Below are 18,249 nucleotides of genomic sequence, written 5' to 3'. Positions count from 1 at the left end.
AAAATACAAAAATTTCTTTTCTATACCGACTTCCTTCCCCACCTCTCCAACGTGTATAAACATAAAACAGCAATATCGCACTGGCACTCTCAACATGACACGAAAGAATGGCACAATTACACAGAAGACAAACACTTTGAGTGAGTAGAAATACTTTGATTGACTATAATAAAAAATAGATTTTGCATTGTATAAATCCACTTTTTCCACATCCTACATGTATTTGTTAAATGTAAACAATGTTTGTAAATCCCAGGCCCTGAAGATGATCTCAATAAAGATCGAAACGTTAGCACGGTAAAGAAAATGTTTTTTTGAAACCTACATCACACCAGACCGCATCTCACGATTTAGGAATAATTATGAAAAGCAGTAAAATATTGTATTTACAAGTGAAAAGTCATACCACTTCTATGTACAAAGCTTTTTTCAGAATAGCCTCCAAGAACCAACTTCCCAAAACAGTCGAATTTCTAAAGATAGTCTGGCGAGGTGTCTACAAATGTACGCCACCTCAATAAAGCACCGGTCACGGAAAACCACAAAGGACGGCGGAAATTTTTCGAAATACACTAAATCAGACAGCTCTTGGCATCTGTCCTTTGACGGGAAAAGAAACGGTGAATTATGCCGGGCTTTGACACGATTTTTTTACGTTTTACCAAGGGGGTCTTTTTCATCGTTTGGGGCTGTGTTGAATTAGCGCGGTTTGTTCGATAAGCAAAGAAGAAACGTCTGGGCCTAATTCTTCTCTTTTGACAATTAGGACTTGGCCCAGTAAAAAAAAACAACTCTTTTTGGCTACAAGACAAATACTATCTCTACAGAGACATCCCCACTTGATTTTCATGTGCAACGAATTATTATAGTTTAAGGATAATCCTAAAAATAAATTTATTTCAAAGTAAAATTGTCTCTCAACGAATGAATTTTTTTTACAATAATCTTGAGATAGATAGATAGAGTAGAGAGAGAGAGAGAAATGAACAATTGCTAATTAACTTGAGAGAAATTTTACAATCAAGAATTTTATAATCTATCACATATTACCAAAACGTTCGATTATATTATCCTTACATGTTTTATTATTTCCTTCTTTGTAAGCGTTTTATAATACTTAATTATCGCAATTTTAATAAATAAAGGTATATTAGATATAAAGCAGCAATGTTAACCATTTTATTTAAGAAATTTGTTAGTAATTGATTAATACTTTCTAATAAACTTTTGACTTTGTTGGTTTTGTTTCAGAATTCATGGAGATGATGACTGGAGAATAAAAGTAATGATAACGAATTATGAATACTTACTACTTCTCGCTTAAATTTAAATAAATGAAAATGATCATAATTGTATAATTGAAATTTTGGCATTGATGTATTTGCGATACAAAAAAGTGAGTGTTACACCAACTGAATATTGCCAATAAACGTATATTTTTTCACGTTTGTTTCATTTGCAAACAGCCATCTTCCATATTTACAAAAAATATTTTATAAACAAATAATCTTGTTTCTTCTTCTTCTTCGATGAAATCAAGGATTTTTTTAGGAGTATAAAGGTCTTCACATTTCAAGTATTTGATGATGTGAAATTTAGTGAAATGGTTCTTTTTTGGGTTTGTTTGCTTTTCCACGATTTGTTATACAGGTATTACAAACATTTGACTTGCCAACAGGTTGTACAATGTAATTATTAGCAGTTATATTTTCTTCGCGAGATGGCCATCTTTTAATAGCTATTTTCTTATCTATTACTATATCCGGGCAAGTGATCTCTCTCTCTCTCTCTCTCTCTCTCTCTCTCTCTCTCAATCTCTCTCTCTCTCTCTCTCTCTTTCTCCCAAGCGAGTGAGAGTGAAAGAGAATTACATTTCTTATGCAAAATGAATTTTAAAATGTTTGTAAATAGTCCTGTCAACAGAGCTCTTCAAAGTAATCTTGTCGAAAATAAGTTGAAGGAGACATCTGTACAAACTTTCAACTCGATGCTTTAAGCTTGTTTAAGTATTTAATTCTGTAAAAAGAACGTTTCAAGTACAAGAAGTTCTTTTTAATTGAATACTTCAATTTATATTTCAAATTATTAATAGCTAAAATATAATTTGATAATATTAAAAATAAGTACAAAAACAAAGCACAACCTGCTTAAATTGACGATCAAGCTACTTATTTATAACCATGCCCGTAGTCGAAGTGTCAAATCGTCCGTTGTACGAAAGGGCAGATTGAGGAATGACACATTGGGAGTTGAGGATGAAATGTACAAAATAAAATAAAAATTATGCCACAGATCACTTGGACTTTCGTTTTTCCACAAACTATCTAAATGAATTTTCTCAGTTGTGCTGGCATGATGTCGTTAAATTTTGTACAGCTTACTGAAATTGGTTTCTATTTTTTATGTTGGAATGAAAAAATTTCACATACCCACCATTCCATCGATGTTGTTAGTCATCCACATAATGAGCGGTGGGTGGTCTCGTTCAATTTTTATTTTCGCAACAGCAGGGGTCATATAAACCCTCAGGGTGCCGGTGTTTTTGAGAAAAAAACCATTTGTAAGTATGTCGGGTTCGAATGCAGGACGGCAGGATTCGAACCCAGGACCTTTACCTTACAGTGATGAGCACCGGGTCAACGCCTAAACCGTTGCGGCCATCGACGCCCCAAATTTTTATTCTAATTTGACATTGAGTTCATTCGTAATGAAATTTTTTTAGCTTTTTCCCGAATTCGACAAAAATTTTAGTTTTTTTTCTATTTAGTTTTATTAATTAGAAAGTACCTAATAAATTTTCATTTTATCGATGGTTTTGTTTAAATACAAAATGATTTTTAAGTTTGACGGAATTCTTTCATTAACAGTACATAGAAAAATTAGAAATAAATTCTTTCTGGTTAACCAGGAATTCGTTATAATTAAAAACTTAACAAAATTCGCCAGAGTCCATTTAAACAGGTGGTGCATTGTTTGTCCCCAAGGGGTGGCGAAAAATTCACCACCCCTGTTTACTCGCATTCGTAATGAATGTAATTGTTAACATTGTATTCAAGTTATGTTATACACAATATTACGTAATTTTCGAATTTAAACTGAGACATATGTAATGAAGTGCAAACGTATGTTACAAAATTGTTATAAACAGGTGCTTTTTTAAATTTTCAGAAGATTTTATTTATATTATGTTTTTAGTTTTGTGTTCGTTCGTTTTTACTTTACTCTTTTCCAATGGACTGTCGATGAAGAAGATAGTCGGTGGAAGTATGGCATTTCAAGAGGATTTTCCGTATATAGTCAGCCTACAGTGGAAAAACAGACACCACTTTTGTAGCGGAAACCTGCTGTCTTTGAAGAAAGTCCTGACGGCCTGCCACTGCACGAGCATATTCTTCAACCACGAGCACATCCTGTTCGATAGAGAAGACGTGATAGTCGTCGGCGGGGTGTTGAAACTGAAGAACAACATAGACGAGCAGATACGACACGTCAAGGAGCTCTTGCCCCACGAAAAGTGCGAAGAACAGGTGTACAGCTGGAGGTTCGACTACGCCCTGTACATCCTGGATGCGCCTTTTCAGAAACATTTCAAAGGAGGCGTGGTCTCCACGGTGCCGCTTTATTCCACAAACAGGATAAAGGCGATCGAGAAATTGGAGAATATGTCTAAATCGTCTCAGGTGTGCAGAACCGCCGGCTGGGGAAATCAACTGGTAGTTGAAAACGGCACCGTCTATTCGACACTCTCGGAATACCTTAAGGTCTTAGATGTCACTCTGCTCTCGAGAAAAGACTGCTTGCTCATTCTGTGCAGGCCTCCGATGTGCCGTTGTTTGGACGATGGCGATCTCCAGAGGAAGACTCAGTGGTGCGCCATCGGCCCTGATGAACAGGACGTCTGCGAAGGGGACTCTGGCGCCCCTTTGATCTGCTCGGGCTTCCTCTTCGCCATCCTGTCATGGGGGCCCGCCTGCGGAGAATGGACCTACCCCTCGATGTACTCCGGAGTCTACGAAGTCCTAGACTTTTTGTCTTCAGACGTCTCCATGCTCGCTTCAAGTTCCTACACTCTATTAGAAATCGGCTTTTTCGTCCTCATCTTGATACTACTTTTTTAACAACTTTAAAAATAAAATCAATCTTTTTGCATTGTAACATGTGTTTTTTGTACATTGAGTTACTATTTACTGCAACTATATAAGGATTAGATTGATCAAGCATTCATCATTTTAATCTATCAGATGTAAACAATTACAATAGAAAAAAAAATTCAAACTAACTTGATCAGATTTCTATCTAGTAAATTTAGAATAAAACACATCTTTGTCTCTGTACCATAATCCCGAAACCCAGCAAACGGCAGCACAACATCTCCTTCTGTCGTCCTACTCTCATTTTCTAGATGGAGAAGATCCTGAAAAATCCCCTCATACAATGTCTTTATCAAACACATGATTACTCCCATTTAATCCCTGATTATCAGTTTTGTTTCCGACAGTGCCCAGCTGTCCTTCTCGACGTTGCGCAAGGATCTTTGCATCTGGTCTGACATGTGATGCAGTGTAAACTCAGAGGGGATCTCCAATTTCACCTTGTCCTAAAGTCCTTCTTTGCCGACCGGTACTTTTGAGTAAACATTCAGTTTACTTCTTCCAATTAATTTATCTTTTTAGGTAAGGTAACCTAAATGACCCATAGTGGTTGAAGGCCATTTAATAATAATTATGTAAGGTTAATAATAATTATGTAAGGTTTCCTTTACTTAATGTATACTGCTGACATACTTAATCATCCGAATATTTTTCTGTTCTCAATTGTAGATGATACTACTATCCTGTCCTTGTCATTCATTCCTTGAAATCTCAACATAACTGTCTTTGAGTCTTGGCTAAGGAAAAGGAAGATTACATTTTACCTGTTTGTAAGGCATTGGTCGAGATAAAAAAAAGTCGGTGTCACGAGCGGGATTCGAACCCAAGACCTTCGGCTAAGTACACAGCTGCTCTACTGCTTGAGCTATCGTAACTTCGATCCACTCGGACACCGACTCCCCACTTCAACCCACCTTTCCAATTTTCCCTCCTTTTTGCCATTTTTCATTTATTCTCGGCGACCAATGAAATGGCCTTGGAGAGCTTTAGTGAAATATACTCCATTTTCCTTATTACATCTATTAGGGTCCGTGGTCTGATTGACCAAATAAATGATGTTCAAATAATTAAGGCTTTCGTTGAGATAAAAAAGTCAGTGCCACGAGCGGGATTCGAACCCACGACCTTCGGCTAATACGCCGATGCTCTACCACTTGAGCTAATGTCCGTGTGTGTAAGCGAACCTTGGACCGAGTGGATCGAAGTCACGATAGCTCAAATGGTAGAACAGCGGCGTATTTAGCCGAAGGGGGGTTCGAATCCCGCTCGTGACACTGATTTTTTATCTCAACCAATACCTTACATAAAGGTGAATTAACTGAAAGAAGTTATTTGGTCAATCGGACCACGAACTCTAATAGATTACTCTTTACATTACGGCATCCTGTATATCTCACCCATGTTCCTCTACCTACGATAACCTGTGTTCACTGCTTAGTAGTACATCGCAACTTCTCATATGTGGCAGGACTTTTTGCAAGTAATCCAGCTTCTAAAACTCTTCGCCTTACACTTCAGTCGGCTGACATTCACATATCTAACTTGAAGATGTTGATCTCAACAACGTAGAATGTCAATTATGGACGACATTCGAAACAACCTCTGAAATGTCATACGATGGCGACCTGATCCTTGCCTTTTGAGTAACATCTTGGTAGCGAAGGAAGCACATTCCATGATTCCTTCAAGAATTCGGACAGCCCCTGGCCGCATTCGCTTGACTTCTTCCATCTTCCAACATTGCTATGGTTCTAGCCGAAAAGTTGTACACTGCCCAATGGAGAAATATCTATTTTCTGTTAATACCTTTCTTCTTATTAAATAATTCATTAGGCTGTAAAGTAACTTTTTCCATCGAAACTTACATCTTTATGCATTGCTATTGCACAGGATTGGGAATCGGGATCAAGAAGGATGAATGACAACAGACAATTTTGCAATAATTGTTGATTAAAATAAATTCTACAAACTGTGACTAAGAACCGCTAGAAATCTAAGCCGGCGAACCCGGCGGTGCTTTACCGATACAGCTGCAACTTACAAGCTACATGGCTAAGCTATTATCTTCTGAACATGTGCCATCCACGCATTTTCAAGACACAAAGAAAAGCAGTATAAATAATGATATAAAAAAATTAAAAACATCCATCAGTCAAAAACCTTTTTTTATAAAAAAAATTATTAAGATTCGTTTTGTCCAAATTATTAGTAAAGAAAAACTTTTATTACAACACTTTTTGTTTTCCATTTCATAGAAGGAAAAAATCGAAAATGTATCTTTTTCAAAGACTCTTATCACACCTTTTTTTTTCTTTTCAATCTAAATAAACTATTAAACAATTATCGATTATACTACTTTTATTTTTCAATACGTTCAATATATTTTATATTTCGATTACTTCTAGAATCGGCAATTCTAAAAATGAACAAAATTTTCTAATACCACAAAATAAACAATGGATTTTCAATTTTATTTGTGTTTGTTTTTGAGAGTGATTTTGATATTTTGGAGAAAAACATGGCCCTTTGAACTGTAAATATTAGGTGAAAATAAGTATAAATAGTCACACTCAAGTAATTAGCAAAAATTAAAGTTATTACTGCCTTTACAGGATGCTTACGTCACGGGCGTTAGGGGCTTAACGCTGGGGGGTCACTGACGAGGGGGTCAAAGCACTTTACAATATATTTTTCATACTATTTTTATTAAACAAGTCGGACACCCTAACCACTAAGACAACTTGGTAAGAAAAAACTAAATCACTTTGGATAATAAATTTTATTGTTTGCATTGTTAAACAACCCACAGACCTGCCAAAAAAGCAAAAAAGAATTTTTTGATTTTAGTGTTAACTTAATGGGACTATATCGGTTTATTTTAGGAATTGGTTTGAAGCACGTACTCGTGCAAATGAAGAAAACTTTTGACCAAGATAAAATACGTCTTTTGCTTTTTTCTAATCCAAACAGTGCTTGTTTTTAAAGTTTTTTTATTTTAAAAAACTTACAGCTCGGTTTATATTTAAACTGCTGTACGGAAACTCCGTCAGGAAAGGAAAGAATTCTCCGGGGGAAAAGAAACCTCCAAGGGTTCCAAAATTTTTGTAATGTAGTACCTGTATTTTATTTATTACTGCACAATGTACTATTCACAATGTATAGAACAAGGACTTATCGCATGTGGAGGACTTAAATGCCATTAAACATTTAATACAACTTACTGCTTGAGTACAAAATTTAAAATAGTCAAAAGTTTGAATGTTTTCAGCACTTTGTAAGAAAAAATGCTTAGTATCATTGAAGACAAATAAATATTGACATATATGAATAAATATTTTCTTTGTTTATTTTATTATCCATTAAAAATAACGTTAAAGTTGCAACCATAATATAAAGATTAGTTATCTCAGGCCACGTTTTCCCTCCAAAAAAACTCACCTCAATTCAATCGGACAATATACACACAAAATAGGAAACATTTGTGTACACAGGAAACTCGCTAAGCTGCGGCCCTTGGCCCCATATCTGAAAAGAAAAGATGCACTTTGTCACCCAAGTCGACTGAAATCAAAGATGTACGATCGAGCCGCAGTGGTTTCTCGTCTCGGTGCGATCTCGGCCGACTTTCACTCGGTGAGCGGCTGCCAGTTCTGGATCTGCTCCATCGGGTTGGCAAACGCCGAACTCCAGTGGGTCAGCGCTTTCCCACGGGCGAACATGTACGACCCAAGGACGCATTTCCCGATCGATTTGTCTGAAAAAATATACACGAAATAAAACATCCACAAAGAAAGAAGATGAAGAATTCCTGTCATTTCATTCGGTACCATAAACTAGTCACATTGAAATGTAACTGCAATCTTTGGTTGCATAAGGATAAAACAAATACTGGGAGCGTCCTTTCTTGCGATGGCGTGTCGTCGTTCTAAGAATTTTTTTATATCAACGTTTTTGGGCACCGAAAATATTTTCCAAGACAATACATAGCAAAAGAGAAATTGGCAAATAGAGGGAAAATTCGAACAGGTTGAAATGCAGAGTTGGTGTCTGAGAGGATCGAAGTCACGATAGCTCAAGTGGTAGAGTAGCAGCTTATTTAGCCGAAGGTCGTGGGTTCGAATCTCGCTCGTGACACTAGCTTTTTTATCTCAACCAAGACCTTACATAAAACGAATAATTAATTGAAAGAAGTAACTTGGTCAATTGACCACCAAATCGTAAATGGACTATACATAGAATTTAAGTATTATATGTCACAATCACAATAAATGATTTTCAATTAGTTAAGACTTAGGTTGAGATAAAAAAGTCAGTGTCACGAGCGAGATTCGAACCCACGACCTTCGGCTAAATAAGCCGCTGCTCTACCGCTTGAGCTAGTGTCCGTGTGTGTGTGTGTGTGTGTGTGTGTGTGTGTGTGTGTGTGTGTGTGTGTGTACTCGAACCTTGGACCGAGTGTATCGAAGTCACGATAGCTCAAGTGGTAGAGCAGCGGCGTATTTAGCCGAAGGTCATGGGTTCGAAACCCGCACGTGACACTGACTGTTTTATCTCAACCAAAGCCTTAATTAATTGAAAATCATTTATTTGGTCAATCGGACCCCGCAACCTAGTAGATTCACAATAAATATAAAGAAAAGTAAAAAATACATGTATTCTTCAGGGTTATTTTTTACAGAATAAGCCAAATTGAAGTAAGACTAATTGTTGCAAGGTTATATAAAATAAACCAAGGTTTGACAAAAGTAACTTGGAGGAAGAGTCCATTTTATTTTTCCATCCTCATTAACCCCACCCTGGCAGTTAACCTAGAATTACGTTTTACTTTTCCCAACTTCCCCCCGGCCCAAGTGTAACGACTTGAAAAGTTTTTAGTTTAATTGGTGCATTAGGCTGTAAGGATGAGTGGCTTTTTCGCCGTTTTAAGATGGCCGAATGATTAGGCCGAAAGAAATTAGCAGTTTTAAATAAAAAAGGAAACGCGGATCTCGAGGTTTTTCTCTCTTGTGATTGAATATGCACTTTGGCCAGGGTTTTATAGCAGCTTTTCTATAAAATTAGCCGTTTTACGTCTTAACGAGCGCTGATTAACTTTAACAAGAGTAACAAGACAGGGATCGTTGTTTGCTTTAAATTAAACCCATATTTTAGTAAATAAATTATTTAAATTCTAATCTTTTTCATTATCGGATTTTCAATTTGTTACTAATTTCTTAGTTTCATAATAAATCTCCATCTAGACGTTATTTAATAAAAGATCGTTAAAGTTTTTATTATTATCTATTCATTATCAATCTTTTCGTATCTAGTAATTGAGCCCTTCTACTATGAATTTCAAAGTTTAAATTTTTGTTGACTTCATTATTTTTATTCTTAAAGTCATTATTAAACAAAGTACAACTGTACATAACAAATTAAGTTGGTATCAAAAAACTTCTACTTTATTTAACTTATTTATTATTTTTTATATATATGAGAGAGAGAGAGAAAAAAAAGGGAGAGTGAGGCGAGAGGGGGAAAGGAGAGTGAAGTAGTAAGTTCATGTGTGTTTAGGTTAACTAGAGTAAGTTTATGTGACTTAGGGACGGATGAATGTGATATGATACCAGGTTTGAAGAACCTGCTCAATAAATTGGTTAGACCCAATAGCGTGACAGTTTCAAGTATGCTTCTACGTTACGTCACAATAGTTTAGTAAGGGAGCATAATAAAGATCGACTTACGTGCTCGTACGTGTTCGTAAATGTAAGTTTATTTTCGTAAATGTATTTTTATTTTGTCACCTATTGTTCATGACGGGAAAAAATTTAGTTGTTGGTGTCATGTTCTTTACAATGTTAGTACACTGTATTTTTACTTGTGTAAAAAACTATAATTCTGCGGGGGGGGTTGTTTTCTTTGTAGACCATCTTCCTCCCTAAATCGAAATCTAGATCATTCGATTTTTTTTTTCTACGGGTTTCGCAAAAGCAGAAGTCATACCAACTCCCGCTGTGTCGGACACTGTTTTAAGTATGTGATTTCGAGTTCAGGGCTGCTCGATTTGAACCCGAGAACTTTACCTGACGGTCATGAGGGCCATGACTTAACTGTCGGCGTCCCCGATCGCCTTACCCACACACCTTCCTTGCGGGTCCAGGTAAAGTCCGACCATCAACCCTGGTGCCTCGGGGTAACAAATGATGGAGGCAAATTTCCCCCTTACCTTCCTATACCCTTCCTTTCCTAATTTTCCTTTCTCTTCCTTACACCCTTCTGCTTTGGCAGAGGCTTCCTAGGTTACTGAACCCGCACCCCTCAGGCAACGGGTGCATCAGTAGGTGGTTCGTATGAACTCCCGGATGGGCGATCAGTCCCACCTTAAAAATAATACTGAACCACGGAGTAGTACTAATACTAGTAGTATCCAGGCGGCTCTACTAATTGAGGTTGGACTCGTGGTGGTCGTGGTTTGCAAACAGATTGTACCTAAGCTGGAGGATACCGGCCAACCGGAGCCGGAGATAGAGTGCCTTCTCTATCTCTCCAGGGGTGATGAAAAGCACAGCTGAAAGGCTGGGCCAGAAACCACAAAACCATTTTCAAGGCACAAGTACGGATGTGCCCTTTTTAGGACACTTCTGAACTTAGTTAGTATTGCACCACCTCGCTAGCTAAGGGATGTGACAAGTCCATGCATGTAAAATCTTCCTGGTGTTCTCTTTGAGAACACTGGGCGTCTGAGAAGTCCTCTCGGGGATAAGTCCGGACGTTAAAGATTCTCATGCGTCTCAACACCCATGAGTAAAGATGGGAACATGGGCCCCCGATCGCTCCTATCTTTAGACTTAGATGAATGTGATATGATACCAGGTTTGAAGAACTTGCTCATTAAATTGGTTAGACCCAAGATGGTGACAGTATCAAGTATGCTTCTACGTTGCGTCACAATAGTTCACCATTTCAATACAGTTTACGCGATGTGTAGTCTAACCCTTTAATATTAAGCTTTATAGACAATTCTTCTTTTTACACAGACAAGAGCCAAATAACCTGCAGAAAAGACTAGCATTGAATCATGTTAAAAATTGTCGTTATTCTGTTATTATTGTAGCAAATTATTCTGGAAAATTCAAATTACCGTAAGTCTACAAAACAAGAGATATTTCATTAGTGGGAGAAACGAAACGCGTCATTGTTATTTTGTGGTGCATGTTCGTTAGCTTAACGAAGGGATCCATCGAGCTGAAGGTTAACTAGATATTCGTCCATGCTTAAAACCGATTTACAGTGTGACTCCAAGTCCTTAAAATAGAATTTCCTCGTGTCCCTACCAGGAATGACTTTTTTCCCTGGTAAATATTTACGCAGCCGTGGGGGCATGGAAAAACAAATGGTTCACCTTTACAAGAGACATTATTACCCGCCCTCTGGAATCGGGATTTAAAGCTTTTCAGCGATGACCAAACAAACAGAAACAAACACGAATACACCATAAAAACGGAGAGTTTTATTGTATTATTTTAATAGGGGCTGGTTTAGTTTATTATTCCGTTTTATAAACAGACAAGAAGCAGCGTTCGCAGCTGGTCGGATTTGAATTGTAAATTAATTAGCATGAGTTAGACCCTTGCTATTTTCTCTATTTATTTCCTGATGCCTTCAATTTTGAAATTCGCTGTTCTAGTGTAATAATTAAAAGCTTTCTCTAAGCTGACGAAACAGTCATTCTGGCCACCTCTACATCCGCCATGCGGAGAGCCATTGACGTTGATACATCATAGTACATTTAAATAAATCCAAAATCTTAGTTTTTCGTAGAGAGGACAGGGTGGCGAATAATGTACTGGATCTTTGACGGAAGACGAATTGACTTTGTGAGTGAGTATAAAAGTATCTGGGAGTGCTCTTCACGCCCAAGCACTCTCTAACATCTCACCTCAAAAAGAAAATTTATACGGGGAAATATGCAATAAATTCGGTCTGGTTCAAACATCTCTCAATTTCTTCTGTGTGTCGTCGATAGTATGCAATGCTTCCCAGGTTTGGAAGTATCAGCGGTTCGATATAGTCGAATCTTTTCAACGTCTTTTATTCGTAAATTTCGTAAATTATTCCACCTGAAGAATTTCACACCTAACTGCACATTGAACGAAGAATCATCAACCGACCTTTTATTTGTTTACACCTTCAAACTCCACCTTTTATATCTAAGCACACAGCCTGATTACAGAATTCCCAAAATTACGGCGGTTGAAATAATTAACGCTAATTTATCCTGGTTTAAGGCACTCAATTCATTACTCCAATATCTCAATATTAACTTTTTACTCTCCTTTAACAATTATGAAGTTCTCTAAATTGTCGGCATTTGAATCATCCATTTGCTTCAGGCATTTTGAACATTGCACCGAACTGGCTTTCAGATCCAATAAATTTATGCTCTACAAAGAACTAGATCGTTCAGAGGCATTTTAATCAATAGACTGTATTTAATCTTAGATTATCAATTAATTATTTATTAATGTTTTGTAATTATTAGATTATTAGTAATTAGGTGTGTGGTGTTTGGTGACCGTTAGTTAATGATTATTTGCAGGTCTTGAGATGCGGTCTGGCGTGACGTAGGTTTTAGAAAAACATTTTCTTTATCGTGCCAACGTTTCGATCTTTATTGAGATCATCTTCATGGCTCAAAGCGGCACTCTCAACACGACCCACAAGAATGACACATCTACACGGGAAACAAATACTTTGAGTCCTGAAGATGATCTCAATAAAGATCGAAACGTTGGCACGATAAAGAAAATGCCTTTCTAAAACCTACGTCACACTAGAACGCATCTCACGATCTCCAAATAATCATTATTAACTAGTTTATAGAATAAGAAAAATGTATTTCAGTTGGATTGTTTTATAATTGAATTTCCGATTGTTTATCTTATATAAGAGGAAGATTGAGTCAAGAAATGAAATTATTATATTTATTACTTAATTTCTGAACAATAAAGGGAAATTTATATTTTAATTGTGATCAAGGCCTACTGTCCGCTGATGGACTAAATATCCAATCTTACGTTTATCATGTTATTATAAATATGTGTAATGCTTTAAAAATAAACACTGTATTATTATTATTATTATATTAGCTGTTAAGAGAATATGATAATTCTTATTTTACTCTTAAGTTTTAAGTTTTATTGTATAATTACGAAGAGTTTTATTTTAATTGTTTTAAATGAACACAAAACCAGCGCTCCCTGTCGTCTCCAGGGGTTTCAGGGTAAGGTTAGATGATTAAGTTTGGCTTTCCTCTCTCCTCCTGCGCTGGGGAGTTTTATTATTTTTTTTATTTATCTATCTTTGGTTTCTTTTTCCTTTTTTGTTATTTTTATTGTTATATTTGTTAAAAATATAACGACTGACGCCAAACCATTTTTTTTGTCATTTAAGTTCAAGTGTTTAGATATTTAATTTTTTTGCAACTCCACGGGCACATTTTTGTACACAATTTTGAGCCGTTGTAGTATCATATTTGTTTACAATGTTTTACACCTTTTGAACATTGTTAAGAATAGTCATGGGATAGATAAATTGGTACCTTTCCCATATCCTTGCTGAGGTTGGAAAATTTGCAGGCAGAGGCTGGTCACGTCGATGTTAGCCTGGGGCACCCTGAAATTGAATCCCTGAGAGTATTTGGGTTCGCCTGCTCCTTTGACGTTGGACGTCCTCTTCACCTTCACCGTGTGCCAGTGTTGGTTCAGGGTCAGTCTTACGTACGTTTCGTCTTTGCCGGTATCGTGAAGCTGAAATGACAGAATGCATCATTGAATACATCAATAAGCAGTGGGGGTTCTTTAGGTCTGCTAGAATTAACTGATTACAACACCAAAAACCAGACCACAATTAAATATTCACCTTTTAGACTTAGTTAAATCTCAATAAAACTGACAACAAAAAGTTTATTAAGCGATAGAATAAATTGAGTTCGCAAATGGAGAAGGATGTGGAATCTCCTTGCATGCAAATGATGAAATACCAAATGCACCTCTGAATAATGAGAAGACGTGATCACATCATTATCAAACATAGCTACTATATTTTGTTTTATATACTACAAATCAACACACAATTTATAATCCAAAATATTTATATTTATGTTTTATTTAAATAAATTAGACAGATACCACATAAAAGAACAATTAAAAAACAAAAGAGCGAGGAAATCCTTAAAACGTTAACGAATTAGAATAAAAGCAATGTAAACGTAGTCAATACATTAAAAAATAATAACATATCAAGGAGAGAAGTGCAAAGAGTACAACAGAATGAGAGAAAGAAGAAAAATGACAGAATGCAAGAATAACGAAATAATCAAGAAAGAAACCACCAAAATAGAGTAAGAAAGAAGAACAAAATCAGAAGTATAGGACAAGAGTAATAAAAATGAGAACATACATAAAAACTGGAAAATGACAAGGTTAAAATAGAATAAAAGCGAAAAAAGAGATCGAAAACGACAACATGAATTAAAAGAAGAACAAATAAAATTACTAGCTAGATCTCAAGTATGTGTAAATATAAAAACAAAACGGACTTAAAAGAAATTATATGGAAAACTTAAAAATAAGAAAACTGAGATCAATAGAAAATAGAATTAAAACAAAAACAGAATAAAACAACCTGGCAAAATCAGTATCAGATAGAACAATAATAATTTGATGATACAAAACACATATACAAACCTCAAACGCTAAGTAAAAATTGTAAACAAGTATTGTATAACAATCATAAAAACCATAAGAATGCAATAGGAACAAAATAGCATAAATATGTTTAACCCATAATAATCAAGACAAAGAACAAGATCAAAGGCCAATAACAAGATGAAAAAATAGAACTTAGATCATCAATGAAAAAGAGAATGGACAAAACACCAACTAGGACAAATATAACAAAACAACTGGGCAAAACCAAGACCAGATAGGACTAGATTAAAGTGATAACACAACACACATATAAAGGGGAAAAAATAAAAATGCGAAATGAGAAGACAAGATAGCTGCAATAATATGATAAATCATCATCAAGACAAAGTACAAGATCAAATAAAAAGATGGTACAATAAGAATAAGAATAAAACTGATCATAAATAGAAAACAAACAAAAAAATTAACACCAACTTAGAGAAAGAAAACTAAACAACGGGACAATAAAAAGATCCGATAGAAACAGAATAGGTCGATAACATACCTAGAATGAGACCCATTAAACAGAAAACAATTATTGACAAACACACACATATATATAAAAATTAGTCTAAGAAATTACCAAGGACAAGTACAAAATTGAAAAAAACGAGCACACATATGAAAACTATACAAATCTACAAGGCTAGATTCAAAATAGAAAACAACGAAAATAAGAACATCACAACGCAAATAAAAGAGCAAATCAACGAGGATAGTAAAAGCTCGAAAACCAAGTTAACAAAAAAATTAATTAGTACGAATAAAATATCAAGAATAAAACAGAGAATATCAACGGAAAACGGAGTACGAGCGAAAAATATGACAACAAACTTAACCGACATTTCTACAAGTTAAAGTATAAAATCAAAAACGATTAAAATAAGAAGAACAATAAGGGCAAAAATGATATACGATCTTCATAAATAATCAACCAACAAAACCAATGAAAAAATTGAAAACAACTAGAATAAAAGAAGAGGTATAAGGATTGGGGAAAAATGAAATGTGAATTGGTTTAGAACCCAACTGAAAAAGAAAGAATAAACATGAGTACATCGATTGAAAAACAACAGCACGTACAAAAAAAACGCAATACACACGAATAAAAATAAGTAAGAAAATACCTAATGTAAACAAGACAAATACAAAAGGTAGTGAGATAGGGCAAGATGCAAGCCCAGATAGATGAAGAGCAATGTCAACAAACGTGAGAATGTATAATTATGATAAAATCAGAAAGAAGACAGGTAAAGCAAAAATTAGGTGAACAAAATAAAACTACGTGTCATTAAAGATCGTAAATCTATTTGCCTAACATTAAATTTAAAGCCAATAAATTTAAACAATTTAAATAAATGTTTGAGCCTTTAACAGTGCACACAGTGATGTCTACAACTGATATAAATAATATATGTATTAATTAAATTGTGTTTAGAATACAAATGTTTTTTTAAAATACTAAGTAAGCTATTTCAATAGTGCATTTGAGCCAATTTGAGGTTGATTTATTTAAAGGAAGGCAGAAAAAAAACCACCACCTTTGCCCGTGACGCATTGTAGTCCCACACGCTCAATTAGGCAAGGTTCCCACCGGAATCTCCATCCTCACCCAAGTATATTTTGGTTATATCTATTCTACTTCATTCATTGTCGGTTGGAAAGAAACCAACCAATGGTTATGAATAGAACGGTCCATAACCCAATGAATTAGGACTCTTAATGAAATCCTTGGCAGATGCGTGAAGCCTAAGAAATCCGCACGTAATATTTTGTCTAAACGACTTGGCCACACATTATTACGACGCTATCACCTGTAATTCTGTTAAAACATTCTACATAATTTTCACTTATTCTAGTTATTACAATTATCTCTAATATTTAAAGACAAAAATAATCCAGTAAAAAGGGAAACTTCTGTTCATCGAATACGGCGTAGTGTGAAGAGGAACACGACCAAAGAGGAAAAGCGAGAATAGACGTGCCCAGTTTTGAATATTCATAACTAAACCTCTCTTCATAAACTCGCACACCAACTGAGAAACTTCTCACAAAGTAAAGTTTATCGTTATGAACCGTCAATACTCGATAACTTTATTAATAACGTATTAATTTTACTTTGCTTTGTTTCCTTAACTTTTGTTTGTTATTTACATCTACAAAGGCTACAAGGGCCCATAGATCAAGGGGTCTGGTGCAGTGTTTTTGGCTTACGTACTGGTATAACGTCTGCATGTTTCCAACCTCAAAGAATCTATAAATTTTTAAGGCATATAGTCAAAATAAAAAGTAAAAAGAATATATTTTTCATTTCTGATGATAAAATAATTTTTTTTAAATACAATCAAAGACAAAAACCAGACACTTGTATTGATTTGTTAAAAATAAAGGCTACGAATCTTATTAGTCATTAAGCCTTGAGTCTATACATGTCAACGGCGCAGTGGCGACGCCAGGCTTGGAAAGAATGGAACCCCACGGATCCCTCGCAATTGATGCTTTTAATATTAATATTATGCGCTATCGAGAAGGGTCGGTGTCTAGTCACCATCGACATTCTTTGATCTAGAGTCCGGGGACCCATCAATCCAGCCCAAAACCGACCAGCACCCGAGGTCCCGTGTGGACTTCGCCACAAATAAGCCGCGTCACACCGCCGTTATGGGGCACCAGCAGAAGAAACAAGAGTTGAGATGATGGGATATTAAATTTTATCTATTTGTTGGATATCTATTAAGAAGTTAAAAAATTGGTTTATTGATGCAATGTTGTTGTTTAGTATGGATTGGAGGTCTTTGGGATTTCGTGGAAGGTTCTTGGACAGGTGTATAAAGGAAAATCTATTACGATGTGGGATATAGTGACAGAAGATGTACAGGTTTAGGGGTTCTTTCAAGGAGGAAACTATGCGTGAGTCAGGAGTGGCCAATTGGAAGCCGGGTTAGTTTCTTCTTTTCAGGAAGGTCTGGAAGAAGATTTCTTTACATCTTTCTTTAGTGCGAGGAGCTTGTTTCCTGTGCAGGCACTCCATTGTGCTTCCATGCATCCCAGACGAATTGCCTAAAGTGACAGCATAGGTCACTGTAGGGAACCCCATTGTGAGGAGTACCATTTGAGGAGGATTGATTTGTTCATTTTGCATAATAACTGGGCATAAAGATTAACAACTGACCGCAAACATAAACACAACATTAATAATTTGTTGTTTACCTTTACAGAGTTTTATTAATCGTTTTACACTCTTTAGATTAAAAATAAAGAAAATCCTTTCAATTTCATCATTTCCAGGGCCAAGTTTTAAAAACATTTCTTAAAAGCATGGTTTTAAGTCGAGAAGATCTTGGTCGGGCAGATACTTCTGCCAACGA

The 18,249-nt window shown here is 35.8% G+C and overlaps 3 protein-coding genes across 6 annotated transcripts in view; 2 read left to right on the top strand and 1 right to left on the bottom strand.

Annotated features, from left to right (window-relative positions):
* The window catches only part of LOC106673359 (troponin C), a 29,637-nt gene extending 28,193 nt beyond the window's left edge, over positions 1-1,444 (top strand). For both annotated transcript variants that reach the window (XM_014405451.2, XM_024227551.1), the window contains one exon: positions 1,252-1,444. In XM_014405451.2, coding sequence (XP_014260937.1) covers positions 1,252-1,280 — 29 coding nt within the window. In that variant the 3' untranslated portion in view covers positions 1,281-1,444. The remainder of the gene's footprint in view (positions 1-1,251) is intronic.
* A 1,711-nt stretch (positions 1,445-3,155) lies between these two features.
* On the top strand, positions 3,156-4,155 carry LOC106673351 (hypodermin-A-like). Its single transcript, XM_014405440.2, has one exon. The coding sequence runs from the start codon at positions 3,186-3,188 to the stop codon at positions 4,116-4,118; it is 933 nt and encodes a 310-aa protein (XP_014260926.1). The 5' UTR covers positions 3,156-3,185; the 3' UTR covers positions 4,119-4,155.
* Positions 4,156-6,081: 1,926 nt separating this feature from the next.
* LOC106673358 (synaptotagmin-15-like) overlaps positions 6,082-18,249 on the bottom strand; it is a 118,545-nt gene continuing 106,377 nt past the window's right edge. For all 3 annotated transcript variants that reach the window (XM_014405448.2, XM_014405449.2, XM_014405450.2), the window contains 2 exons: positions 13,732-13,939; positions 6,082-7,905 (listed from right to left, as the gene is read on the bottom strand). In XM_014405448.2, coding sequence (XP_014260934.1) covers positions 7,778-7,905; positions 13,732-13,939 — 336 coding nt within the window. In that variant the 3' untranslated portion in view covers positions 6,082-7,777. The remainder of the gene's footprint in view (positions 7,906-13,731; positions 13,940-18,249) is intronic.

This window comes from Cimex lectularius, unplaced genomic scaffold, assembly GCF_000648675.2.
Source record: "Cimex lectularius strain Harlan isolate CLEC.00 unplaced genomic scaffold, Clec_2.1 scaffold106, whole genome shotgun sequence".
NCBI lineage: Eukaryota > Metazoa > Arthropoda > Insecta > Hemiptera > Cimicidae > Cimex > Cimex lectularius.
The sequence above is the reverse complement of the archived record's forward strand: the minus strand, read 5'-3'. Positions and strand labels throughout refer to the sequence as shown.

Coding starts and splice junctions, on each gene's coding strand:
- LOC106673351 (XM_014405440.2), top strand. CDS start 3,186: ATGTTTTTAGTTTTGTGTTCGTTCGTTTTTACTTTACTCTTTTCCAAT.